The 27,685-nt window shown below is 41.6% G+C and overlaps 2 protein-coding genes across 6 annotated transcripts in view; both read left to right on the forward strand.

The window, feature by feature from the left end:
- Nucleotides 1–705: 705 nt before the first annotated feature.
- Nucleotides 706–27,685, forward strand: part of LOC125887288 (transcription factor 7-like 1) — a 43,170-nt gene continuing 16,190 nt past the window's right edge. The window contains exons 1-6 of the mRNA XM_049573988.1: nucleotides 706–848; nucleotides 19,564–20,028; nucleotides 20,471–20,599; nucleotides 21,121–21,182; nucleotides 21,311–21,397; nucleotides 21,677–21,833. Of these exons, the coding sequence (XP_049429945.1) occupies nucleotides 19,702–20,028; nucleotides 20,471–20,599; nucleotides 21,121–21,182; nucleotides 21,311–21,397; nucleotides 21,677–21,833 (762 nt within the window). The 5' untranslated portion in view covers nucleotides 706–848; nucleotides 19,564–19,701. The remainder of the gene's footprint in view (nucleotides 849–19,563; nucleotides 20,029–20,470; nucleotides 20,600–21,120; nucleotides 21,183–21,310; nucleotides 21,398–21,676; nucleotides 21,834–27,685) is intronic.
- On the forward strand, nucleotides 5,145–27,611 carry LOC125887727 (transcription factor 7-like 2). Of its 5 annotated transcripts, none has more exons than XM_049574757.1 (6): nucleotides 5,145–5,242; nucleotides 24,076–24,146; nucleotides 24,447–24,616; nucleotides 25,512–25,752; nucleotides 25,869–25,939; nucleotides 27,127–27,611. In XM_049574757.1, the coding sequence occupies exons 3-6, from the start codon at nucleotides 24,506–24,508 to the stop codon at nucleotides 27,244–27,246; spliced, it is 543 nt and encodes a 180-aa protein (XP_049430714.1). In that variant the 5' UTR covers nucleotides 5,145–5,242; nucleotides 24,076–24,146; nucleotides 24,447–24,505; the 3' UTR covers nucleotides 27,247–27,611. The 5 variants fall into 5 exon arrangements, with proteins under 5 accessions (XP_049430714.1, XP_049430713.1, XP_049430712.1 ...); XM_049574756.1 differs by lacking the exons at nucleotides 5,145–5,242; nucleotides 24,076–24,146 and adding exons at nucleotides 5,900–6,320; nucleotides 22,322–22,361; XM_049574758.1 differs by lacking the exon at nucleotides 5,145–5,242 and adding an exon at nucleotides 22,152–22,170.

The following is a 27,685-nucleotide window of genomic DNA, read 5'->3' on the forward strand; positions in this document are numbered from 1 at the left end:
TTAAACAAAAAAACAGTTGCTTTCTCAACCCTTTCGACAGGTAGGAGAATCCTGATGAAATGTATGTCACCTCATCCACCAAATTCTTCAGTGTTCGAGGGATTTAGTGACCAAATCTGCCGAGGGGTCTGGGGTTCAGAGAGAATTTTTAAAAATCAAAACTATATGCGAATATGAATATGTACAATTGGACAATAAGATGTAGCATATCATAATTCCTGCCTTGGTTTGAGGGAATTTGGAAATAGTAACTGGATGGGGGAATGACTGAGGGGGAGGAAATGTAAAGTGTACAGTGCATGATTGTGTTCATTGTGTTTTTGAGAGGAAACATAACAATAGCCTTTAACCTACTAAAAAATATTAACAGAAATAATGTTTGTAAGCCTCCTTGTTGTTAATCAAACACTGACTAGGCTAATTAGTTTGTCTAAAGGAAATAATCCGTGAGTAACACATTATAAAAAACAGACATAAATGAACAGATGTCGCCTATAAAGTAGGATAAAATGGAAATACTCAGTCTACAAGTAACGTTAGGTAGGCTACCTTCAAAGTGTAGCTACTTAAGTATAGTACTTGAGTAAATGTACTTAGTTACATGGCAACACTGGTTATCAGAACATTTGAATGAAAACAGAGAAAGCGACGTTTGAATTGTCCCCAAAGACGGTGGTTCTGGTACAGAACGCTGAAACCCAAGTATCTGATCATTTCATCAGAACCAGTCCGACCTTCACAGAGTAAACCACGGAGACATTTTCACAGACTTACCTTAAATTCAACTGTCGATACCATTTTAAAGTCAAGCCAGCGACCTGCACCGTCAGTGACGCAGCGGCCAACAGGTGAGTTGGTAGACTAATGTTACAGTAACGTTATGTTTTAGCTAACGTTAACTAACGTCAACTTGCAGTAACAGATTGGGTGCGCAAAGTTAAGGCTAACTGGGATATTTTTTTTAACTTTTAGCTAACACACACAGCTAACGTTAGCTAAAAATGTTGTTTTTACTCACGACAGAAACGTAACGTTATCCCTTAGCTCAGGGCCGTAATCAGCATTAGGGCGCCATTTTCTATGGCCAGCCTCCGTGACCCTTCAGGGGGGTCTGGGGGGAAACAACATTTAAGTTACCTCTGAAATGTTCTGAAATTAAAATATAAGCCAGTGTAGCGCAAACATGGAAATCCTCCAGTAACATTTGAATAAATGTACACCACTTGTATTCAGATGTTCCACTGAAATTGTTTGTAAATACCAATGCTACAGCTGCCTTCAGATCTTACTGAATTGAAATACAGAGGAGTCATTGTATTGTTTAGGCTACATTAAAATATTGGAGTATTATTAGCCATGTTTCCATCAGTCTGTTTAGATGCGCATCTAAAAATATCAAATAGGAAAATTATGATGGAAACGCCAAAACTCGAATTAAAATCCCCTGATTCGCACAAACTAAAATACGTTCGCTTTAGCTGTGTTTTGGTTGATTCGAAAAAAAACATTGATTCGCAAAATGGGGGATGGAAACAGTTATGTTCAAGTTCGACATAGCGCACTTCCCTCCATGGTGATACACACTCCAGGTCGAAGGCGGTAATGCATTTACAAGCTGGTTGCCAACCGCCAGAAAATGTAGAAGAAGAAGAATGCGAGACTTGTTTTGTTTCCAGTTCTGTGGAAAATGAGTTCGTAGTTTTCACCAAAGTCCGTATATTTAATGGAAACACACAGGATTTGTATTTCTTTTAATGTGCATTTCCCAATTATTCAAACCACTTTTGGATGGAAACATAGCTACTGATGCATTTGCATGTAATGAGCAGTTTAATGATGTAGTTGCACCAGGTGAAGTCATAAGAACTTTATATGTTGGTTAGTAGTTAAATCTTTCCTAACAGATCATATATTTTGTGTGTAAAATCCATATTTGTAAAGAAACTGTCACATTAATGTAGTGAACTAAAACATAAAACAAATCTCTGAAAGAGTATAATACGATACAGGCTATAATATGTAATGTTTCTCCTCTTTGTCTCCGAACCAGCTTTCTGTAATAGTGTGTCAGGAGTCCTGTGACCATCAACGAGGTCCAGTGACAAGCTGAGGAGAGGCGTCACGCCAAACCTCCCTGCATCCAAAATGGATGTCATAAGAGAGCTGCAGCGTATCATCGAGGAGATGGAGAAGGGAGAGCAACATTCCACTCTGATGGCGACCGTGGACCAAACACTCACCAGGGTCAACGAACCCAACCCTCCACCTTCTCCACCTTCATCCCCTCCCCCTGTCTTTGCTGGGCTGGGAATCAACACCCAGCTTCAGTCAGCTGAAAGACAGGGTGAAGAATATGGGGATTTCATCACCCTGGGAGCAGATTTGGTAAAGATTTGAATACTCAAGGATGATAGACATAAGCAAACATAATCTCTACACTCACAGTAATATGTTCCTGTGGTGCTCTGTTTGATTTTCACTGGACAGTCTGATGTATTGTGTTGTTATGTGTTCTGTGTCCATTCACAGTAAAGACTGTGCTGTTACGTGCATTTAAAGATGAGTGTTTGTTTATGAAATGGTATATTGACTGTGTTTATCAACTCTTCCTCTTTCCCCACAGCACCTGCCAAATCTGCAGCCTGTAAATGGCGTCCCAACCACAGCAGCAGTTGGTCACCCTGCTGCTTCTCCTCCTCCACAAAACATCTCCACTACCAAAGTGGATGTTATTGGAGAGTTGGAGCAAGTCATTGAGGAGATGGAGAGGAGAGAGCCAATGTCCACTCTGATGGAGACGGCAAACAACATCTTTGCCAGGGCCAATGCTCCCAACCCTCCGTCTCCTCCACCTTCACTTCCTCCTCCTGTCTACGCTGGGCTCGAAAACATCACCCAGCCTCAGCTGGCAGAGAGGCATCGTATAGGACACAGTGACTGTACGCCCCTGGGAGCAATTCCTGCACGGTTGAGCAGCAGAGTTCTTGGACGGCTGCTCCCACAATGTACGCTGGACCTTTGCCTCAGTGGGGATCATGCAGCCAGTCCACCTGCATGGTCAGGCCGGTGCATATAGCCAGGGACAGGTAAGATACTAAGTAGAGGTCAGGGACAGGACTCATTAGGATCAGATCAATATTGATATGGATACTTGTCAATAGTTGATGCTTCATGCCAAAACAAGGAAAGAAAAAAGGCAAATTTGAATGTTTCTTTCTATAAGCAAGAAACCAGACAAGTTTTATGTAGATGACCCACATGGTGATGGTGACTTTCCCATCCTTGATTATGTTAATCGCTAATACAGTCTCCTCATTATCATGCGAGTGAGTTTATGAGGATTTGAATACTCAAGGATGATACACACAAGCAAACAGAATCTCTCTAGTCTCACAGTAACATGTTCCTGTGGTGCTCGATATGATTTTCATTGGACAGTCTGATAAAGCAGATTTCCAGTATTATGTTTTGACTGTTGGTTTGTGAAATGCTATATTGAGTGTGTGTTTTATGGCTCTCTCCACAGTACCTGCCATATCATTGCCCTTTTGGTAACATCCCAGCCGTGGCAGTTGTCAGTCAGCCTGTAGTAGCTGGTCCCCTGCCACAGACAGCACCAGTTATCTGTCAGCCTGCTACTGCTACTGCACACTCAGTAAGACACCTGGTTAACCACACACACTCTGAACATCTTCACTGTTTGGTTGTAGCAGGTTTAGTAGCATCCTTGTAGCAGAAGGATATTATCAATGCTGGATTATTATCAATTGCCGTATCAGTGTCTTGTTGATGATGTCCTGACAGCAGACCCTGGTTAACCGCACACAGTGTGACTGTGAATGAGGTTCACTTGTAGCATGCTGCAGAATTTTACTTCCCTACTGTATGTTTCCCACTCCCTCTCAGTGCCTCAAAGATATGGTTTTGCATAAAAGCATTAAATAGGCCCTTGTGTTTTGAAATGTGGTCACCTGACCTAACCACGAATATACACTTCTGACCCCTGTGACCCTCAACAGCAACTATGTGGTGTAGGTTCTTTAGATATGATTTTGCTTCACAGAATTCTTCACAGTTTTTATAATTTAAATGCAGTGTAAATCCTGACACCTGGTGGTCAGATGACATTATTGCAGCTTGTCTCATCACCTGCACTGTGTGTGTGTGTTTGACTCTCCAGTACAACAGTGTGCCAGCGCCTAGACTCCCTGACAGCCAGAGCCTGCGCTTCGTTGGAGTGCTGTAAGTACCACACACATAAATAGAACAAACAAACACAAGTGTACACAGTTACTGAGCTTCTGTTTGTGTTGTCACATACACTCTGTCTGTTATCTAATGTGCTCATCTGTCTCTCTTTATCTGTGTAGGAATGGAGGGGTGTTGTACAAGGTGCCAGACGGACATTTTGCTCTTCCCGTTCCTGCTGTTCCTCCACTGAACACTTCCAGTTCAAAGTAAGTTTTCTCCCCACAGGCTATAAATACGCCAGACTCATGAACAGATCACAGTCATCTTATATTTAATATCTATCAGCTGTAGTTTGATTTCAGATGTCTTTAATGCGTCCACCAAAATGCCTACATGAATATTATTATTATTATTGGTCTCTTTATGAGTTTAAATTAACAACACAGCACAGACAGGATTAATGTTTGTATTATTCTGCTTATCTTAATGTTTCTCTCTAAAGTAACATCAGTAACATGACCTCTTACTCTGTTTTTCCTGTAGAAAAAGAAAGCGCGAGAAAGAGCAGTCAAACGAGGGGCCATACGTGAAGAAGCCTCTGAATGCCTTCATGCTCTTCCTGAAAGAGCACAGAGCAAATGTTGGCGCTGAGCTTCAAGGCAGAGGAAGTGCGGCCATAAACACAGTCCTGGGACAGATTGTAAGTGTGTTCGCTCTGTATGTTTGAGACACTCAGTGTAACTTTAAATCTTGTCAACTTTACGGTGATTTGTGCTTTTCATTTACTATCTCATAATCAGAGAAGAAACCGAACATTAAAGGATTTTGAGCGTTGTATCTGTTTGTATGCTTTTATGCTAGCATTTGTGTACGTGCACTAGCTAGACCGTAGTTGTGTGTTAGTGTGTGCGTGTGCTAAGAGTGTGCTGACGTATGTCCGCAGTGGAACTCACTGACCAAAGAGGAGCAGGCCAAATATTTCCGTCAGGCCGAGATGGAGAGAGTGCTCCACGCCCAGAGACACCCAGAATGGTCCCGCAGTGACAACATTGTAAGTCCAACCTGCTCGCACACAACTCATACATCAATACACACTGAATAGAAGTGATGAAACACAGTTTTTTTATCAGCTGATATGAGATGGAAAGTCTAATGTGTTTGTTTTTGTGTAGGGCAAAAAGAGGAAGAGATAGAGGAGCAAGGCTCCCACCAGGCTCCCACCAGGCTCCCACCAGGCTCCCACCAGGACTAAAGTTAAGACCTTTACTGTGACAGTGTGTTTTTATGTGAACGGTGACATGTGACAACTGGATTATATTTGACTACATTACATCATCAACTGTTAATGTCAATTATTTTTAAAGAAGTTAATGAAACACTTGACAGAATTACAATAGAATTTGTGACCCTATCAAATACAATTTTGTTTGACTTAATATCAGTATTTAAATGTTCCTTGTGCAGATTCAATCAGCAGAAACTTGTTTTCAAAATTTTAAGTTTTTTTGAAGATACAGAAGATTGATTAGTTGGTTTGTTTGTGTCGTTGCAGCTTCTGCATCTCAACGTGATGAGGGCACACAGTAGGCCAAGAAGCCTTGTGTCACGTGAATGCAGACAGCACCGATGCAGACTTTGTGGTCATCACAACCAGCTGTGATGAGGCCTCTTCATGTGCACACAGTCCTGGTACCGAGGCTCTCACACACAGACAGTCCAGGTGCAGCAGCCAAACACACAGACTGCAGCGACTGTACATGTGCCTGTGCATCACCTGCCACAGCTGTGTGAGGTCAGCCCTGCCTTCACGCTGGTTTCCCCAGAAACAGCCTCCATGTCGCTGGCCTCACCTGCTGCACCGACCAAAGAGGAGCAAGCCAGATATTTCCGTCAGGCTGAGACGGAGAAAGTGCTCCACGCCCAGAGACACCCAGAATGGACCCCCAGTGACAACTTTGGAAGTCCAACCTGCTCGCACACAACTCATACATCAATACACACTGAATAGAAGTGATGAAACACAGTTTTTTATCAGCAGATATCAGATGGAAAGACTAATGTGTTTGTTTTTGTGTAGGGCAAAAAGAGGAAGAGATAGAGGAGCAAGGCTCCCACCAGGCTCCCACCAGGCTCCCACCAGGCTCCCACCAGGACTGAAGGTAAGACCTTTACTGTGACAGTGTGTTTTTATGTCAACGGTGACATGTGACAACACTGGATTATATTTGACTACATTACATCATGAACTGTTAATGTCAGTTATTTTTGAAGAAGTTAATGAAACACTTGATAGAATTACAATAGAATTTGTGACCCTATCAAATAAAATTTTGTTTGATTTAATATCAGTATTTAAATGTTCCTTGTGCAGATTCAATCAGCAGAAACTTGTTTTCACAATTTTAAGTTTTTTTGAAGATACAGAAGATTGATTGGTTAGTTTGTTTGTGTCGTTGCAGCTTCTGCATCTCAACGTGATGAGGGCACACAGTAGGCCAAGAAGCCTTGTGTCACGTGAATGCAGACAGCACCGATGCAGACTTTGTGGTCATCACAACCAGCTGTGATGAGGCCTCTTCATGTGCACACAGTCCTGGTATGTGAGGCTCCTCACATACAGACAGTCCAGGTGCAGAAGCTAAACACACAGACTGCAGCGACTGTACATGTGCCTGTGCATCACCTGCCACAGCTGTGTGAGGTCAGCCCTGCCTTCACGCTGGTTTCCCCAGAAACAGCCTCCATGTCGCTGGCCTCACCTGCTGCACCGACCAAAGAGGAGCAGGCCAGATATTTCCGTCAGGCCGAGACGGAGAGAGTGCTCCACACCCAGAGACACCCAGAATGGTCCCGCAGTGACAACATTGTAAGTCTAACCTGCTCGCACACAACTCATACATCAATACACACTGAATAGAAGTGATGAAATACAGTTTTTTATCAGCAGGTATCAGATGGAAAGACTAATGTGTTTGTTTTTGTGTAGGGCAAAAAGAGGAAGAGATAGAGGAGCAAGGCTCCACCAGGCTCCCACCAGGCTCCACACCAGGACTGAAGGTAAGACCTTTACTGTGACAGTGTGTTTTTATGTCAACGGTGACATGTGACAACACTGGATTATATTTGACTACATTACATCATGAACTGTTAATGTCAGTTATTTTTAAAGAAGTTAATGAAACACTTGACAGAATTACAATAGAATTTGTGACCCTATCAAATACAATTTTGTTTGATTTAATATCAGTATTTAAATGTTCCTTGTGCATATTCAATCAGCAGAAACTTGTTTTCAAAATTTTAAGTTTTTTTGAAGATACAGAAGATTGATTAGTTGGTTTGTTTGTGTCGTTGCAGCTTCTGCATCTCAACGTGATGAGGGCACACAGTAGGCCAAGAAGCCTTGTGTCACGTGAATGCAGACAGCACCGATGCAGACTTTGTGGTCATCACAACCAGCTGTGATGAGGCCTCTTCATGTGCACACAGTCCTGGTACCCGAGGCTCCTCACACACAGACAGTCCAGGTGCAGCAGCCAAACACACAGACTGCAGCGACTGTACATGTGCCTGTGCATCACCTGCCACAGCTGTGTGAGGTCAGCCCTGCCTTCACGCTGGTTTCCCCAGAAACAGCCTCCATGTCGCTGGCCTCACCTGCTGCACCGACCAAAGAGGAGCAGGCCAGATATTTCCGTCAGGCCGAGACGGAGAGAGTGCTCCACGCCCAGAGACACCCAGAATGGTCCCGCAGTGACAACATTGTAAGTCCAACCTGCTCGCACACAACTCATACATCAATACACACTGAACAGAAGTGATGAAATACAGTTTTTTATCAGCAGGTATCAGATGGAAAGACTAATGTGTTTGTTTTTGTGTAGGGCAAAAAGAGGAAGAGATAGAGGAGCAAGGCTCCCACCAGGCTCCCACCAGGCTCCCACCAGGCTCCCACCAGGACTGAAGGTAAGACCTTTACTGTGACAGTGTGTTTTTATGTCAGCGGTGACATGTGACAACTGGATTATATTTGACTACATTACATCATCAACTGTTAATGTCAGTTATTTTTAAAGAAGTTAATGAAACACTTGACAGAATTACAATAGAATCTGTGACCCTATCAAATACAATTTTGTTTGATTTAATATCAGTATTTAAATGTTCCTTGTGCATATTCAATCAGCAGAAACTTGTTTTCAAAATTTTAAGTTTTTTGAAGATACAGAAGATTGATTAGTTGGTTTGTTTGTGTCGTTGCAGCTTCTGCATCTCAACGTGATGAGGGCACACAGTAGGCCAAGAAGCCTTGTGTCACGTGAATGCAGACAGCACCGATGCAGACTTTGTGGTCATCACAACCAGCTGTGATGAGGCCTCTTCATGTGCACACAGTCCTGGTACCCAAGGCTCCTCACACACTGTTCAGAGCTGTGGAGGTTAAACCCACATTTGCACCTCTGGTTGTTGCGTCATGTGCCTTCCTACACAATGTGTGTCTGGATAATGGGGACATGCTGGAGCCAGATGCAGATGTTGACCAGGACATCCTTAACCCCCAACCTCCCCATGAGCCCCTAGCAGATAAGGAGAGCTCTGGGAATGCTACAAGGGATGGACTGGCTGCCTTGGCCTCAGGCCATGTGCAAGCCCCATAAATGTATATAGTTTGTTCTTTAACTTTTTTTGGAAACTTGTTGTTGAATGTTTAAAACCATTTGCTGTGTTACAATTGTGCTTGGATGCACACAGAGGATTTCTGAGTTTGTTTACTGAAATAACACTTTACTTTTTGTGTAATAAATCTTTTCATATTTAACTATCTGTCTCAGGAATTTTACTGTATGGTTGTCAGTCTCAGGAATGTCACTACTAGCCAGGTGGAAAAGTGTTATGAATACATAAGAAAAAGTGTTATTCATGCTCACGTTCTGTTAGAAACAAAAATTGCATTTTATTATGCCATTGACGTCAACATTAACATAAATATAATATAGTAAAGAAGTAAATACTATAAACAGTATAAAAATAAATATGAATGGTGTAAAACTAATTATGTACAGTATTAAAGTAAATATTCTGAACAGTATAAAAATATGTATTAATAGTGCAGTCAACATATGAACAAATCAACCATCACAAAAACAGGATCTGTTATGAACATATTGCACATAACAGCCATGACAACGTGAACTTAATTATCTGGGATCTTGTCGATAAGGTGCTCAAACAGGTTCAGGAATCTCTCCGTTTTTGCCTCGCTCTCCTCACGGCGTTTCTGCTCCTTTTCACTTTCTGCCATAAGGAAATCCACTATGGGATTTGTCTTCCTCTTCTTCTTTTTAGGAGAAGGGGTTGTAGGGCTTGGGAGCTTGGGGTAGCCATGGGAGGCTGAGGTACAGGGTGCCTCAGAAGATGTGCCTGAGGTGGATGGGCTGGGCTCTGTGGCACAAATTGTGGGCTTGACGATCTCCTAAAAGAAGAGAACAGAAATTATTTGCCGGAACTGGGTGACATGGCTATTTGTTGCATATAATATATAATAACTACGTTCACAATATATTTCTTTTATTTATGTCAATGTGAATGTATGTATTTATGTAAACATGATTGTAGATTGTAGCTAATCTAAAAACCTTACGGCAACAATTGCTGTGGGATCAGCATCAGGACCATAAGATGCGACCACAACAGGAGGGTCCATTGAAGGCCTGGCACCCAACACCTCATGCATGTCCCCATAGAACTGCCAGGTGGCAGCTGTTACTTCCCCACCATCAGTTCCTGAGCCTGTTTTGGGGGTTTTGAGCTCCTGCAATAAACACACACATCCACACATGGTGAAAACTCAATATTACAAATAATGAGAAGAATTACAAATGATGCTGTAAGACTTTTTATTTTTTACAGTAGACCTTCAGTAATTGTGATAGGTTAAAGAATACACGGAAACATGAACTGTCATGCAACTCTGTAAGCTAGAAACAAATTTCTCTGATTACCTTGTATTTTTTCTTTAAATTTTCCCACTTTTTGGAAACCTGCTGTGGGGTGATTGTTCCCTCCAGACCAAGTTCTTTGATCAATGTCCTGTATCATAACAAATATGAATGGTAATGAATAGTAAATTAATAGTCACAACAATGACAAAACACAGATGTTCGTATGCGATCAAGCAACTTTAAAACAAATGACTCACTCCCAAAAGTGGTTTGGCAGCACTTCTGGATCTTTGAAAACGCTGCTCATTATCTGCTCTGTACCGAATGAGCTGTCTGGTTTGCTGAGGAGTCCCTGTGATGATGGAACATAGGTGTATTATTGTGACATTGTTCAGATTTCAAAGAAACCAATGCTATTGCTTGCAATTACTATAAACTATAAGGGTGACAAACCCTGATTATCAAAATTACAGATATGTTGATTTTGTTGGGCATGACAGCACAGGTCAATCATACATAAAATAGACAGGAAAATGTTTCAGGTGCTGTTTTCCTTCTTTGCCTCCCTACTACAACAATAATGCAGTGTTTCTACATTCATTTAGCAGCGGCGTGTCGCTGCTGCTAAATTATTGCCGCCGCTGCTGCTCCTTCAAAACATTTTTGCAAATGCACCACCACTCTGAGACATCTGTGCACTTGAACAGTGCAGCAGCCAGTATAGTGAGGAGAGCAGGTGAGTGGGAAGTGGGGGAAGGCTCCTATTTAGGGACGCACCAAATATATTCGGCCGAATATTGCAAAAAAACACACATTCGGTATTCGGTGGAATAAGTGAAAAGCAAGGCCAAATAATAGCGGCATGTTTTGATAACGCAATCAAACAGTGTGCGGTGACGGACAGTGTGGCGATAAACAGTAACGGCGAATCCCGCCGGTTGTGGGTTGAATGGGGGTCACAGACACGGACAGGAATACGTATTCCTGTCAAATACAGCGGCGTATTATAACAGCCACCGCGAAGAAGTTTGGCTCCAGGTGAATAACTTGTTGTCATGACTGCCCAAAGTACCTGAACAGCTGAGCCATGACGGCACACAGTATGTGGCGTATCAGAGGAGAAACTTTAGGGACTGTTCGTTACTTATGAAGGGACTAGTTAGGGAAGGAGGGTGGCTGGTTGATTTTTATTTATTTTATTTTGATCCCCCCTATGTTAACCACTTATTGATGCTGTTTTTGAAGTACAAATAAGTCAATAAGTAATCTATTCCATTGAAATATCATTGATGTATTATAGAAAAGTGATTTATCTTTTTATAAATGACAAAAGGCACATCTGCCTCATTTTTCTCTGTGGTATCCTGATACTACTCAGAACCGTGATACTTTCACTGGTATTGTACCGTGGGTCCCAATTGAGGGATGTCTCTCACTCTCACCCCCCCTCATATGTACAATACTGCACATACCTGTCACAGTTTTTTTTCATATGCCCTTTAACAGTGCCTGGTATGAACTTGAACATTTTAATTTTATATTACAATATTTTACACAAGCGCAAAAAAAATTGAAAATACTTTAAAACTTGTCAATAAATCTTAGCAGCTATACATGAAATATGTTTACAATACAATCATGAACTCATTTCAGTGCCAAATACAATGAAATCCCTCTTTGAAAAGTAATAATCATGCTCACCAATCTCTGTGTTCGGCGAGGCACAGACACAAAATGGCGCTAATGCCCAGTAAATCCACAGGGTTTCTAAATGAACAAGTAAACCAGTAAGAACAAAGTAACTTAATTAACTTTGACTGTAGATTGAATTACAAAGAAATACACTTAGAGGATTATCACCTTGCTCCTAGAAGCAGTTATTGATGAAACCCACGGAGTTTCTCCACACAGACACACCGAGAGCTGAGCACTGGCTTCTAGCTAGCGCCAGCAGACTCGCTAAAGGCTAACAGCAGCTAGTCTGGCCACCAGACAATCAGAGATCTCCGCCTTCTGATAGTCTGGGGACACTCCTTTCTAAAGTGTGTTTAACACACCAGCAAAAACGGCCGGCAACAAAGCAACGCCTCTTGCGTTTTTGAAAAGAACACGCCTTCTCGGAAATGTGCGCTCCCCCTTTTCTCGTCCGCAAGGAAACAAACACACAGAGAGCTTGAAAACTGATACCGAGAGATTTTGTGTGCTCATCCGTGAAGAAAATATTTTTTTTCCAGCGGATGTCTTAGTTACAACGTGATTGAGCTAACTGGAGTAGTTTCATGTCATATCCGAAAACGGGAGGCTTTTAACAGATGATGTCCTGATGTTAGCTTTGCTGCTAGTGTTAGCTGTCCCTGTCAGCTGCAGCCACTGATGCTTTCTAGACATCGTGATTTCCCAAAACTGAATAAATACCACACATAGCAACACAAAACTGCTTTGCTAGCTCAATCATGTTGTAACTAAGATATCCGCTGGAAAAGATTTTTTTTTCACGGACCGTTTAACGAGTTATCTATTACAGACACCGCTAACGGCTAACAGGGCTAACGGCTAACGGTTAGCCCAGCTAAACGTGCACACAGAAATAGTAATGTTTGTTCAATCATTGTGTTTAGACTTTACAAACATCGGATTAGTCTAAACGGTGATACAGTGATGTGAAAAATGTGATATATATATACATATATAAGTTATATATATAGCTCTGCTGGTTTTCTACCCAGACTATAGACTATAGAGGGAATCGCCTTGTCCTCTATAGTCTATAGTCTGACTTTGACAATCAAGTCTATAGTCTTGATCCCCTCTATAGTCTATAGTTAATGAATCATGGCCTTGTAAAAGATTATGTTTGTTTCTTTTAGTTGGCGAGAATGTGTTGCCGCAAACGCGACAAACATCCACTAACTTTGACGGCGTTTTCTGCGAGTACGGCTGAGCCATTTTGTACCGCTACACGTGTTTCTAGTGGGACTCTGTTTTCAAGCACTAGAGTTCAGCGAGCCACCGAAGGACTGCCCTGCAGATTTACTATTGGTTCTGCAACGTAGGGAGTTTTTTAAACTCTGAAATTGTATTCGCCCATCTAAACACAAAATCAGGGAGAAAGTCATCAGTCTTTAGTTAAGCAAAGCGTCTAAAGACTGACTTGTGAGTCTATGTCCCTGTAGGCTAAATGTATTTCATGTTAGGAGAGATTTAACCCAATCAGGAGTGATCCTCTATTGGGATCCACAGAGCATAAAGGCTACAGTATGTTGCTATGTTAATCTTTTCAGTCTGCACATCACATAATACTCATACAGGTTCAGAGGTTGAGTGACAACATCTGGAGGCATCTCCAAATTAAATGTCACTATCTTTATGCCTCTGTGCTGACGATAGCTATAGCTGGAGGCATTATGTTTCCAAGTCGTCCGTCCATTCATGTCCCATTCTAAAAAATGCCTTGATGCAATTTCTCCAAATCTTGTACTTAGACTCAGCAATGAACTGATGAGATTTTGGTGATCAGAGGTCAAAGGTCACATTGTGAATTCTAGTGAACAAGACATCTCAAGACGAACTTGATGGAAATTTCTTTAAATTTGATACAGACTTCCTACAGACTTAATTTTTTGGTCCCACTTTCTAATGACTCAGCATTTGTAAAGGGGTTTCAAACATTAATTAATGGCTTTAGTATTGGTAAAAAGGTCATTTACTTTTTCCTTATAGATAATTCATAAGACATTGATAATACTATATTTTGGTATGCCAATCCTTCATCAACATACTAACATTTCTAACTGCAGACATGATGACTTATTAGAAATTAAGAGACACACAAGCAAATAATTCATATAAACCCTTCATAAAGGGTGACATTTCAGAGAGTAACTGAGTATAGATGTCTGCTAGCAAACTGAAATAAAAACAATAATGATTTAGAAAAGTGTGAAAAGAAAACAGCTTTCAAAGTTACACAATTCACCAGGATCACAGATATGGATGTATCTGTTTTATGCTAATTCTTGTGGAGTCAAATGACTGATCTAATGACTGCAGAGACTGACGGACTTTACTGAGCAAAAGTGGCTTACAAGTACAAAGTACTAGAACAAGATAAGTGGCCGACTTTTAAGGGAGCATGGTTGGAAATGTAAGACACTAAATTCTCAGGTGGAGTCTCTGCATGGAGAGGAGAAATAAGCATCGCTGGTACACAGCTCTTATAAAAGGGATTATCCTCCTGGCCCTTCATCAGCTCCTGGTGCCTCTGGAAGTCTGTGAAATCCGACAGAGCCTGGAGAAAACCACAAAGGTTGCGTTACACAGATATAACATCCAAGTTCTCACTCAATGAGGCCTGATCATTTCTAACATGCATTCAAACATCAGATTAACTGCACATTTATGGCCAGACACTGAGACACTACAAATATCTCATACTGCTGTACACCAGCCTGATCCACCCAGAGATCAGACGAGTGGGAGGAAGAAGAGCTCCTTCTGGAAGATCAGCCATATGGAAAAGAAATAGAAAAAACTTCTAAGAAGTTCCATCACCTTCAGTTTACGTTTTATGTATTGTGCATCATATGAGGCTTATATGATTTACTCTTGAAAGTGGCCATGTAAAGTCAATATATTTTGCAGGGGAATTATGCTTTATTTATATGCTTTATATAAGCTCATTATATGTCATTTAATAAAAACCAGTAGGCTATATAAACATATATGAATATGTACCATTACATTTAGTTTTTTTGTATGTTAAGGGATATAATGTCGTGATAAACTATGTTTTCTTTATGTTTTTTCTATAAGAATTTTTAAATGTCAGCCTATGAAATTTGAAATAAGATTATAAAAAATACATACTTTATATATACAAATCTATACAGTCAGTTTCATATAAGTTTCTGTCATAAGAAACACATGACTCACATATGAAAGTGACAAGACTTAATTTGTCCCTTTACTACTGCAATTGGATCAAACTGTGTAACAAACTAGCAATGCACTAACTGCTTGGTCAGCTCCCAGAACAACTACTTTCTACCATTCAAATTACATAAATGCAGTCTATAAATGTTGTCTTTCAATACCTGTAATACTGAAAAAATGGCTGTTAGGCAAATTTTGAATTCAACGAACTTTATTCGCAAAACAAATTAGGCATAGTCACTTATATTGACTAATATTTACCACTGCTGAACAATAATCATTTCACATGGAACAGTGTGTTTGTTTTCAACAATCTGAGTACTGAAATTACACAACAAACAGCAACAAAGCTCAATTTAAGGGGATGCTTTACTTTTGGCATGGAGCTCTGTGATCTTGGCATTGATTGTGATGCCAGTGCTGGAGAGTTGGGTCCCTGCCACCTCTTGAGAGTTGCATCTACAGTATATATATATATATAACTATTTCTACAAGAATGGGATGAATAGTCTTTTTCAATTTCTGCGTTACACTGAATACATTCGACAGGGATTTTGAATATTTGCTGTGTTGATTTAATCATTTTTCCTAACTTATTGGATATAATTGCTCCTAAAATGTTAAACAATATTACCCTTGTAATAATTTAAGGAAAATTAATTAGTTTAGAGAGAAGAATATGATGCCTGGTTTAGCAAAAATGCTAAACTTAGCAACATTTTAACAGTCCTTTGTCATTACATGTTGAAAACCTGCTTTCAGTCAACTCATATGCTTTTCCCTTCAATTTTATTATCAGATTATGTTGTTTCATGTTTGTGGCACCACAAGTAAATCTTGTAAGTGTTTTCTATCATACTTACAAGAGTTTAGTTTCACTGATTATTGTCCAACTCATATAAGTTTGATATTACATTTTTCTACTAAGGATATTGTATGTGGAATTACTGTCATATAATGTTCTTTTAAGTACCCAAATCACACAAGTTTCATTTTGTACAAATTTAATAAGGATCTTATATCTGGTTTCACTGCCGTATGCATTACATACAAGTTTCAGACAAAAGGGATACAAACTTTCTTTTTAAGATTTATCTATATCTTTTCCACATGGGCAGCATCACAGTCAATAGTGTTTATGCAGCCTCCTCCACCTTCAGGTTCTGGCAGACTGCTGAGGGCCTGAACCTGCACCTACAGCACCCACTGGTCAGTAAATCCCAGACCCACATTTCATTTGCAATTTCTGGAAGACACCTGCAGCTCCACTGTCTGCCCCTGCTGCCCCTTACAGCCAGAAGGGATGCTTTACTAAAACAGTGGCCAACAAAGGATCCCACCTGCATGTGAGGGACATAGTTACATATTTTCAGACCTTTGATTTGTTTTTTTTTTCATTTCATCAGCATCAGCTCAATCAATGGCGTTCTGGTAAGCATTATTAATTTTCTTGTGTCAAATGTTTTAATATCAAAGAAAAGTCAGTGCACAGTCAGTGACCACAAGGAAGTCAATAAATCAAATTGATTTAAAAATAAATACATAAGGTTAACAGATGTGCATCTGATTTTATACAGTTCTGCTATTTAGCTCAGTGGAAACTAGACTGGTAAGGCTCTGTAAGGACTGTAAGGTTCAAGCTGAATTTGTTGTATGATATATTAAATATATATATATAAATATTTAATATAGTTCACCAAAAGGTCTTTTAGAAATGTACTCAGATGAAGTGGATAGCTGCAACAGATGTCACAGTTCAGCAGATATTACACACGTATTGGTTCTGCCCATCACTGACATATTACTGGTAGGGCCTATACAATATTCAAAGTCTTATCAGAGTCCTTTAATCTAAATCTTCAACCCAGTGCCTGGAGGTGCATCTGTGGTGCTCAGGGTGACAAAGATCAAACTTTAAATAAAGGCTTAAACAAAAACAGTTGCTTTCTTAACCCTTTCGACAGGTAGGAGAATCCTGATGAAATGTATGTCACCTCATCCACCAAATTCTTCAGTGTTCGAGGGATTTAGTGACCAAATCTGCTGTGGGGTCTGGGGTTCAGAGAGAATTTTTAAAAATCAAAACTATATGCGAATACGAATATGTACAATTGGGCAATAAGATGTAGCATATCATAATTCCTGCCTTGGTTTGAGGGAATTTGGAAATAGTAACTGGATGGGGGAATGACTGAGGGGGAGGAAATGTAAAGTGTACAGTGCATGATTGTGTTCATTGTGTTTTTGAGAGGAAACATAACAATAGCCTTTAACCTACTAAAAAATATTAACAGAAATAATGTTTGTAAGCGTGTGTGGGTAACACATTATAAAAAACAGACATAAATGAACAGATGTCGCCTATAAAGTAGGATAAAATGGAAATACTCAGTCTACAAGTAACGTTAGGTAGGCTACCTTCAAAGTGTAGCTACTTCAGTATAGTACTTGAATAAATGTACTTAGTTACATGGCAACACTGGTTATCAGAACATTTGAATGAAAACAGAGAAAGCGACGTTTGAATTGTGCCCAAAGACGGTGGTTCTGGTACAGAACGCTGAAACTGTATAAATACCCAAGTATCTGATCATTTCATCAGAACCAGTCCAACCTTCACAGAGTAAACCACGGAGACATTTTCACAGACTTACCTTAAATTCAACTGTCGATACCATTTTAAAGTCAAGCCAGCGACCTGCACCGTCAGTGACGCAGCGGCCAACAGGTGAGTTGGTAGACTAATGTTACAGTAACGGTATGTTTTATCTAACGTTAACTAACGTCAACTTGCAGTAACAGATTGGGTGCGCAAAGTTAAGGCTAACTGGGATATTTTTTTAACTTTTAGCTAACACACACAGCTAACGTTAGCTAAAAATGTTGTTTTTACTCACGACAGAAACGTAACGTTATCCTCCAGCTCAGGGCCGTAATCAGCATTAGGGCGCCATTTTCTATGGCCAGCCTCCGTGACCCTTCAGGGGGGTCTGGGGAAACAACATTTACTTTGCCTCTGAAATGTGCTGAAATTAAAATATAAGCCAGTGTAGCGCAAACATGGAAATCCTCCACTAGCTTAAAATAACATTTGAATAAATGTACACCACTTGTATTCAGATGTTCCACTTAAATTATTTGCAATGCTACAGCTGCCTTCAGATCTTACTGAACTGAAATACAGAGGAGTCATTGTATTGTTTAGGCTACATTAAAATATTGGAGTATTATTAGCCATGTTTCCATCAGTCTGTTTAGATGCGCATCTAAAAATATCAAATAGGAAAATTATGATGGAAACACCAAAACTCGAATTAAAATCCCCTGATTCGCACAAACTAAAATACGTTCGCTTTAGCTGTGTTTTGCTGATTCAAAAAACATTGATTCGCAAAATGGGGATGGAAACAGTTATGTTCGAAGTCTGACATAGCGCACTTCCCTCCATGGTGATACACACTCCAGGTCGGGAAGGCGGTAATGCATTTACAAGCTGGTTGCCAACCGCCAGAAAATGTAGAAGAAGAAGAATGCGAGACTTGTTTTGTTTCCAGTTCTGTGGAAAATGAGTTCGTAGTTTTCACCAAAGTCCGTATATTTAATGGAAACACACAGGATTTGTATTTCTTTTAATGTTTTCAATTATTCAAATCACTTTTGGATGGAAACATAGCTACTGATGCATTTGCATGTAATGAGCAGTTTAATGATGTAGTTGCACCAGGTGAAGTCATAAGAACTTTATATGTTGGTTAGTAGTTAAATCTTTCCTAACAGATCATATATTTTGTGTGTAAAATCCATATTTGTAAAGAAACTGCCACATTAATGTAGTGAACTAAAACATAAAACAAATCTCTGAAAGAGTATAATACGATACAGGCTATAATATGTAATGTTTCTCCTCTTTGTCTCCGAACCAGCTTTCTGTAATAGTGTGTCAGGAGTCCTGTGACCATCAACGAGGTCCAGTGACAAGCTGAGGAGAGGCGTCACGCCAAACCTCCCTGCATCCAAAATGGATGTCATAAGAGAGCTGCAGCGTATCATCGAGGAGATGGAGAAGGGAGAGCAACATTCCGCTCTGATGGCGACCGTGGACCAAACACTTGCCAGGGTCAACGAACCCAACCCTCCACCTTCTCCACCTTCATCCCCTCCCCCTGTCTTTGCTGGGCTGGGAATCAACACCCAGCTTCAGTCAGCTGAAAGACAGGGTGAAGAATATGGGGATTTCATCACCCTGGGAGCAGATTTGGTAAAGATTTGAATACTCAAGGATGATAGACATAAGCAAACATAATCTCTCTACACTCACAGTAATATGTTCCTGTGGTGCTCTGTTTGATTTTCACTGGACAGTCTGATGTATTGTGTTGTTATGTGTTCTGTGTCCATTCACAGTAAAGACTGTGCTGTTACGTGCATTTAAAGATGAGTGTTTGTTTATGAAATGGTATATTGACTGTGTTTATCAACTCTTCCTCTTTCCCCACAGCACCTGCCAAATCTGCAGCCTGTAAATGGCGTCCCAACCACAGCAGCAGTTGGTCACCCTGCTGCTTCTCCTCCTCCACAAAACATCTCCACTACCAAAGTGGATGTTATTGGAGAGTTGGAGCAAGTCATTGAGGAGATGGAGAGAGGAGAGCCAATGTCCACTCTGATGGAGACGGCAAACAGCATCTTTGCCAGGGCCAATGCTCCCAACCCTCCGTCTCCTCCACCTTCACTTCCTCCTCCTGTCTACGCTGGGCTCGAAAACATCACCCAGCCTCAGCTGGCAGAGAGGCATCGTATAGGACACAGTGACTGTACGCCCCTGGGAGCAATTCCTCGTACGGTTGAGCAGCAGAGTTCTTGGACGGCTGCTCCCACAATGTACGCTGGACCTTTGCCTCAGTGGGGGATCATGCAGCCAGTCCACCTGCATGGTCAGGCCGGTGCATATAGCCAGGGACAGGTAAGATACTAAGTAGAGGTCAGGGACAGGACTCATTAGGATCAGATCAATATTGATACGGATACTTGTCAATAGTTGATGCTTCGTGCCAAAACAAGGAAAGAAAAAAGGCAAATTTGAATGTTTCTTTCTATAAGCAAGAAACCAGACAAGTTTTATGTAGATGACCCACATGGTGATGGTGACTTTCCCATCCTTGATTATGTTCATCGCTAATACAGTCTCCTCATTATCATGCGAGTGAGTTTATGAGGATTTGAATACTCAAGGATGATACACACAAGCAAACAGAATCTCTCTAGTCTCACAGTAACATGTTCCTGTGGTGCTCGATATGATTTTCATTGGACAGTCTGATAAAGCAGATTTCCAGTATTATGTTTTGACTGTTGGTTTGTGAAATGCTATATTGAGTGTGTGTTTTATGGCTCTCTCTCCACAGTACCTGCCATATCATTGCCCTTTTGGTAACATCCCAGCCGTGGCAGTTGTCAGTCAGCCTGCAGTAGCTGGTCCCCTGCCACAGACAGCACCAGTTATCTGTCAGCCTGCTACTGCTACTGCACACTCAGTAAGACACCTGGTTAACCACACACTCTGAACATCTTCACTGTTTGGTTGTAGCAGGTTTAGTAGCATCCTTGTAGCAGAAGGATATTATCAATGCTGGATTATTATCAATTGCCGTATCAGTGTCTTGTTGATGATGTCCTGACAGCAGACCCTGGTTAACCGCACACAGTGTGACTGTGAATGAGGTTCACTTGTAGCATGCTGCAGAATTTTACTTCCCTACTGTATGTTTCCCACTCCCTCTCAGTGCCTCAAAGATATGGTTTTGCATAAATGCATTAAATAGGCCCTTGTGTTTTGAAATGTGGTCACCTGACCTAACCATGAATATACACTTCTGACCCCTGTGACCCTCAACAGCAACTATGTGGTGTAGGTTCTTTAGATATGATTTTGCTTCACAGAATTCTTCACAGTTTTTATAATTTAAATGCAGTGTAAATCCTGACACCTGGTGGTCAGATGACATTATTGCAGCTTGTCTCATCACCTGCACTGTGTGTGTGTTTGACTCTCCAGTACAACAGTGTGCCAGCGCCTAGACTCCCTGACGGCCAGAGCCTGCGCTTCGTTGGAGTGCTGTAAGTACCACACACATAAATAGAACAAACAAACACAAGTGTACACAGTTACTGAGCTTCTGTTTGTGTTGTCACATACACTCTGTCTGTTATCTAATGTGCTCATCTGTCTCTCTTTATCTGTGTAGGAATGGAGGGGTGTTGTACAAGGTGCCAGAGGGACATTTTGCTCTTCCCGTTCCTGCTGTTCCTCCACTGAACACCTCCAGTTCAAAGTAAGTTTTCTCCCCACAGGCTATAAATACGCCAGACTCATGAACAGATCACAGTCATCTTATATTTAATATCTATCAGCTGTAGTTTGATTTCAGATGTCTTTAATGCGTCCACCAAAATGCCTACATGAATATTATTATTATTATTGGTCTCTTTTTATGAGTTTAAATTAACAACACAGCACAGACAGGATTAATGTTTGTATTATTCTGCTTATCTTAATGTTTCTCTCTAAAGTAACATCAGTAACATGACCTCTTACTCTGTTTTTCCTGTAGAAAAAGAAAGCGCGAGAAAGAGCAGTCAAACGAGGGGCCATACGTGAAGAAGCCTCTGAATGCCTTCATGCTCTTCCTGAAAGAGCACAGAGCAAATGTTGGCACTGAGCTTCAAGGCAGAGGAAGTGCGGCCATAAACACAGTCCTGGGACAGATTGTAAGTGTGTTCGCTCTGTATGTTTGAGACACTCAGTGTAACTTTAAATCTTGTCAACTTTACGGTGATTTGTGCTTTTCATTTACTATCTCATAATCAGAGAAGAAACCGAACATTAAAGGATTTTGAGCGTTGTATCTGTTTGTATGCTTTTATGCTAGCATTTGTGTACGTGCACTAGACCGTAGTTGTGTGTTAGTGTGTGCGTGTGCTAAGAGTGTGCTGACGTATGTCCAGTGGAACTCACTGACCAAAGAGGAGCAGGCCAAATATTTCCGTCAGGCTGAGAGTGCTCCACGCCCAGAGACACTCAGAATGGTCCCGCAGTGACAACATTGTAAGTCCAACCTGCTCGCACACAACTCATACATCAATACACACTGAATAGAAGTGATGAAACACAGTTTTTTTATCAGCTGATATGAGATGGAAAGTCTAATGTGTTTGTTTTTGTGTAGGGCAAAAAGAGGAAGAGATAGAGGAGCAAGGCTCCCACCAGGCTCCCACCAGGCTCCCACCAGGACTAAAGTTAAGACCTTTACTGTGACAGTGTGTTTTTATGTGAACGGTGACATGTGACAACTGGATTATATTTGACTACATTACATCATCAACTGTTAATGTCAGTTATTTTTAAAGAAGTTAATGAAACACTTGATAGAATTACAATAGAATTTGTGACCCTATCAAATACAATTTTGTTTGACTTAATATCAGTATTTAAATGTTCCTTGTGCAGATTCAATCAGCAGAAACTTGTTTTCAAAATTTTACGTTTTTTTGAAGATACAGAAGATTGATTAGTTGGTTTGTTTCTGTCGTTGCAGCTTCTGCATCTCAACGTGATGAGGGCACACAGTAGGCCAAGGTCACGTGAATGCAGACAGCACCGATGCAGAATTTGTGGTCATCACAACCAGCTGTGATGAGGCCTCTTCATGTGCACACAGTCCTGGTACCCGAGGCTCCTCACACACAGACAGTCCAGGTGCAGCAGCCAAACACACAGACTGCAGCGACTGTACATGTGCCTGTGCATCACCTGCCACAGCTGTGTGAGGTCAGCCCTGCCTTCACGCTGGTTTCCCCAGAAACAGCCTCCATATCGCTGGCCTCACCTGCTGCACCGACCAGAGAGGAGCAGACCAAATATTTCCGTCAGGCTGAGACGGAGAGAGTGCTCCACGCCCAGAGACACCCAGAATGGACCCCCAGTGACAACTTTGGAAGTCCAACCTGCTCGCACACAACTCATACATCAATACACACTGAATAGAAGTGATGAAACAGTTTTTTTATCAGCAGATATCAGATGGAAAGTCTAGTGTATTTGTTTTTGTGTAGGGCAAAAAGAGGAAGAGATAGAGGAGCAAGGCTCCCACCAGGCTCCCACCAGGCTCCCACCAGGACTGAAGGTAAGACCTTTACTGTGACAGTGTGTTTTTATGTCAACGGTGACATGTGACAACACTGGATTATATTTGACTACATTACATCATCGACTGTTAATGTCAGTTATTTTTAAAGAAGTTAATGAAACACTTGACAGAATTACAATAGAATTTGTGACCCTATCAAATACAATTTTGTTTGATTTAATATCAGTATTTAAATGTTCCTTGTGCAGATTCAATCAGCAGAAACTTGTTTTCACAATTTTAAGTTTTTTTGAAGATACAGAAGATTGATTGGTTAGTTTGTTTGTGTCGTTGCAGCTTCTGCATCTCAACGTGATGAGGGCACACAGTAGGCCAAGAAGCCTTGTGTCACGTGAATGCAGACAGCACCGATGCAGACTTTGTGGTCATCACAACCAGCTGTGATGAGGCCTCTTCATGTGCACACAGTCCTGGTATGTGAGGCTCCTCACACACAGACAGTCCAGGTGCAGCAGCCAAACACACAGACTGCAGCGACTGTACATGTGCCTGTGCATCACCTGCCACAGCTGTGTGAGGTCAGCCCTGCCTTCACGCTGGTTTCCCCAGAAACAGCCTCCATGTCGCTGGCCTCACCTGCTGCACCGATCAAAGAGGAGCAGGCCAAATATTTCCATCAGGCTGAGACGGAGAGAGTGCTCCACGCCCAGAGACACCCAGAATGGTCCCGCAGTGACAACTTTGGAAGTCCAACCTGCTCGCACACAACTCATACATCAATACACACTGAATAGAAGTGATGAAACACAGTTTTTTATCAGCAGATATCAGATGGAAAGTCTTATGTGTTTGTTTTTGTGTAGGGCAAAAAGAGGAAGAGATAGAGGAGCAAGGCTCCCACCAGGCTCCCACCAGGCTCCCACCAGGACTGAAGGTAAGACCTTTACTGTAACAGTGTGTTTTTATGTCAGCGGTGACATGTGACAACACTGGATTATATTTGACTACATTACATCATCAACTGTTAATGTCAGTTATTTTTAAAGAAGTTAATGAAACACTTGACAGAATTACAATAGAATTTGTGACCCTATCAAATACAATTTTGTTTGATTTAATATCAGTATTTAAATGTTCCTTGTGCAGATTCAATCAGCAGAAACTTGTTTTCACAATTTTAAGTTTTTTTGAAGATACAGAAGATTGATTGGTTAGTTTGTTTGTGTCGTTGCAGCTTCTGCATCTCAACGTGATGAGGGCACACAGTAGGCCAAGAAGCCTTGTGTCACGTGAATGCAGACAGCACCGATGCAGACTTTGTGGTCATCACAACCAGCTGTGATGAGGCCTCTTGATGTGCACACAGTCCTGGTATGTGAGGCTCCTCACACACAGACAGTCCAGGTGCAGCAGCCAAACACACAGACTGCAGCGACTGTACATGTGCCTATGCATCACCTGCCACAGCTGTGTGAGGTCAGCCCTGCGTTCATGCTGGTTTCCCCAGAAACAGCCTCCATGTCGCTGGCCTCACCTGCTGCACTGACCAAAGAGGAGCAGGCCAGATATTTCCGTCAGGCTGAGACGGAGAGAGTGCTCCACGCCCAGAGACACCCAGAATGGTCCCGCAGTGACAACTTTGGAAGTCCAACCTGCTCGCACACAACTCATACATCAATACACACTGAATAGAAGTGATGAAATACAGTTTTTTATCAGCAGGTATCAGATGGAAAGACTAATGTGTTTGTTTTTGTGTAGGGCAAAAAGAGGAAGAGATAGAGGAGCAAGGCTCCCACCAGGCTCCCACCAGGCTCCCACCAGGACTGAAGGTAAGACCTTTACTGTGACAGTGTGTTTTTATGTCAACGGTGACATGTGACAACACTGGATTATATTTGACTACATTACATCATCAACTGTTAATGTCAGTTATTTTTAAAGAAGTTAATGAAACACTTGACAGAATTACAATAGAATTTGTGACCCTATCAAATACAATTTTGTTTGATTTGATGTCAGTATTTAAATGTTCCTTGTGCAGATTCAATCAGCAGAAACTTGTTTTCACAATTTTAAGTTTTTTTGAAGATACAGAAGATTGATTAGTTGGTTTGTTTGTGTCGTTGCAGCTTCTGCATCTCAACATGATGAGGGCACACAGTAGGCCAAGAAGCCTGTGTCACGTGAATGCAGACAGCACCGATGCAGACTTTGTGGTCATCACAACCAGCTGTGATGAGGCCTCTTCATGTGCACACAGTCCTGGTACCCGAGGCTCCTCACACAGACAGTCCAGGTGCAGCAGCCAAACACACAGACTGCAGCGACTGTACATGTGCCTGTGCATCACCTGCCACAGCTGTGTGAGGTCAGCCCTGCCTTCACGCTGGTTTCCCCAGAAACAGCCTCCATGTCGCTGGCCTCACCTGCTGCACCGACCAAAGAGGAGCAGACCAAATATTTCCGTCAGGCTGAGATGGAGAGAGTGCTCCACGCCCAGAGACACCCAGAATGGTCCTGCAGTGACAACATTGGAAGTCTAACCTGCTCGCACACAACTCATACATCAATACACACTGAATAGAAGTGATGAAACACAGTTTTTTATCAGCAGATATCAGATGGAAACTCTAATGTGTTTGTTTTTGTGCAGGGCAAAAAGAGGAAGAGATAGAGGAGCAAGGCTCCCACCAGGCTCCCACCAGGCTCCCACCAGGACTGAAGGTAAGACCTTTACTGTGACAGTGTGTTTTTATGTCAGCGGTGACATGTGACAGCACTGGATTATATTTGACTACATTACATCATCAACTGTTAATGTCAGTTATTTTTAAAGAAGTTAATGAAACACTTGACAGAATTACAATAGAATTTGTGACCCTATCAAATACAATTTTGTTTGATTTAATATCAGTATTTAAATGTTCCTTGTGCAGATTCAATCAGCAGAAACTTGTTTTCACAATTTTAAGTTTTTTTGAAGATACAGAAGATTGATTAGTTGGTTTGTTTGTGTCGTTGCAGCTTCTGCATCTCAACATGATGAGGGCACACAGTAGGCCAAGAAGCCTTGTGTCACGTGAATGCAGACAGCACCGATGCAGACTTTGTGGTCATCACAACCAGCTGTGATGAGGCCTCTTCATGTGCACACAGTCCTGGTACCCGAGGCTCCTCACACACAGACAGTCCAGGTGCAGCAGCCAAACACACAGACTGCAGCGACTGTACATGTGCCTGTGCATCACCTGCCACAGCTGTGTGAGGTCAGCCCTGCCTTCACGCTGGTTTCCCCAGAAACAGCCTCCATGTCGCTGGCCTCACCTGCTGCACCGACCAAAGAGGAGCAGGCCAGATATTTCCGTCAGGCCGAGACGGAGAGAGTGCTCCACGCCCAGAGACACCCAGAATGGTCCCGCAGTGACAACATTGTAAGTCCAACCTGCTCGCACACAACTCATACATCAATACACACTGAACAGAAGTGATGAAATACAGTTTTTTATCAGCTGATATGAGATGGAAAGTCTAATGTGTTTGTTTTTGTGTAGGGCAAAAAGAGGAAGAGATAGAGGAGCAAGGCTCCCACCAGGCTCCCACCAGGACTGAAGGTAAGACCTTTACTGTGACAGTGTGTTTTTATGTCAGCGGTGACATGTGACAACACTGGATTATATTTGACTACATTACATCATCAACTGTTAATGTCAGTTATTTTTAAAGAAGTTAATGAAACACTTGACAGAATTACAATAGAATTTGTGACCCTATCAAATACAATTTTGTTTGATTTAATATCAGTATTTAAATGTTCCTTGTGCAGATTCAATCAGCAGAAACTTGTTTTCAAAATTTTAAGTTTTTTTGAAGATACAGAAGATTGATTAGTTGGTTTGATTGTGTCGTTGCAGCTTCTGCATCTCAACGTGATGAGGGCACACAGTAGGCCAAGAAGCCTTGTGTCACGTGAATGCAGACAGCACCGATGCAGACTTTGTGGTCACACAACCAGCTGTGATGAGGCCTCTTGATGTGCACACAGTCCTGGTACCCGAGGCTCCTCACACACTGTTCAGAGCTGTGGAGGTTAAACCCACATTTGCACCTCTGGTTGTTGCGTCATGTGCCTTCCTACACAATGTGTGTCTGGATAATGGGGACATGCTGGAGCCAGATGCAGATGTTGACCAGGACATCCTTAACCCCCAACCTCCCCATGAGCCCCTAGCAGATAAGGAGAGCTCTGGGAATGCTACAAGGGATGGACTGGCTGCCTTGGCCTCAGGCCATGTGCAAGCCCCATAAATGTATATAGTTTGTTCTTTAACTTTTTTTGGAAACTTGTTGTTGAATGTTTAAAACCATTTGCTGTGTTACAATTGTGCTTGGATGCACACAGAGGATTTCTAAGTTTGTTTACTGAAATAACACTTTACTTTTTGTGTAATAAATCTTTTCATATTTAACTAT

This window comes from Epinephelus fuscoguttatus, linkage group LG4 (genome assembly GCF_011397635.1).
Source record: "Epinephelus fuscoguttatus linkage group LG4, E.fuscoguttatus.final_Chr_v1".
NCBI classification, from domain to species: domain Eukaryota; kingdom Metazoa; phylum Chordata; class Actinopteri; order Perciformes; family Serranidae; genus Epinephelus; species Epinephelus fuscoguttatus.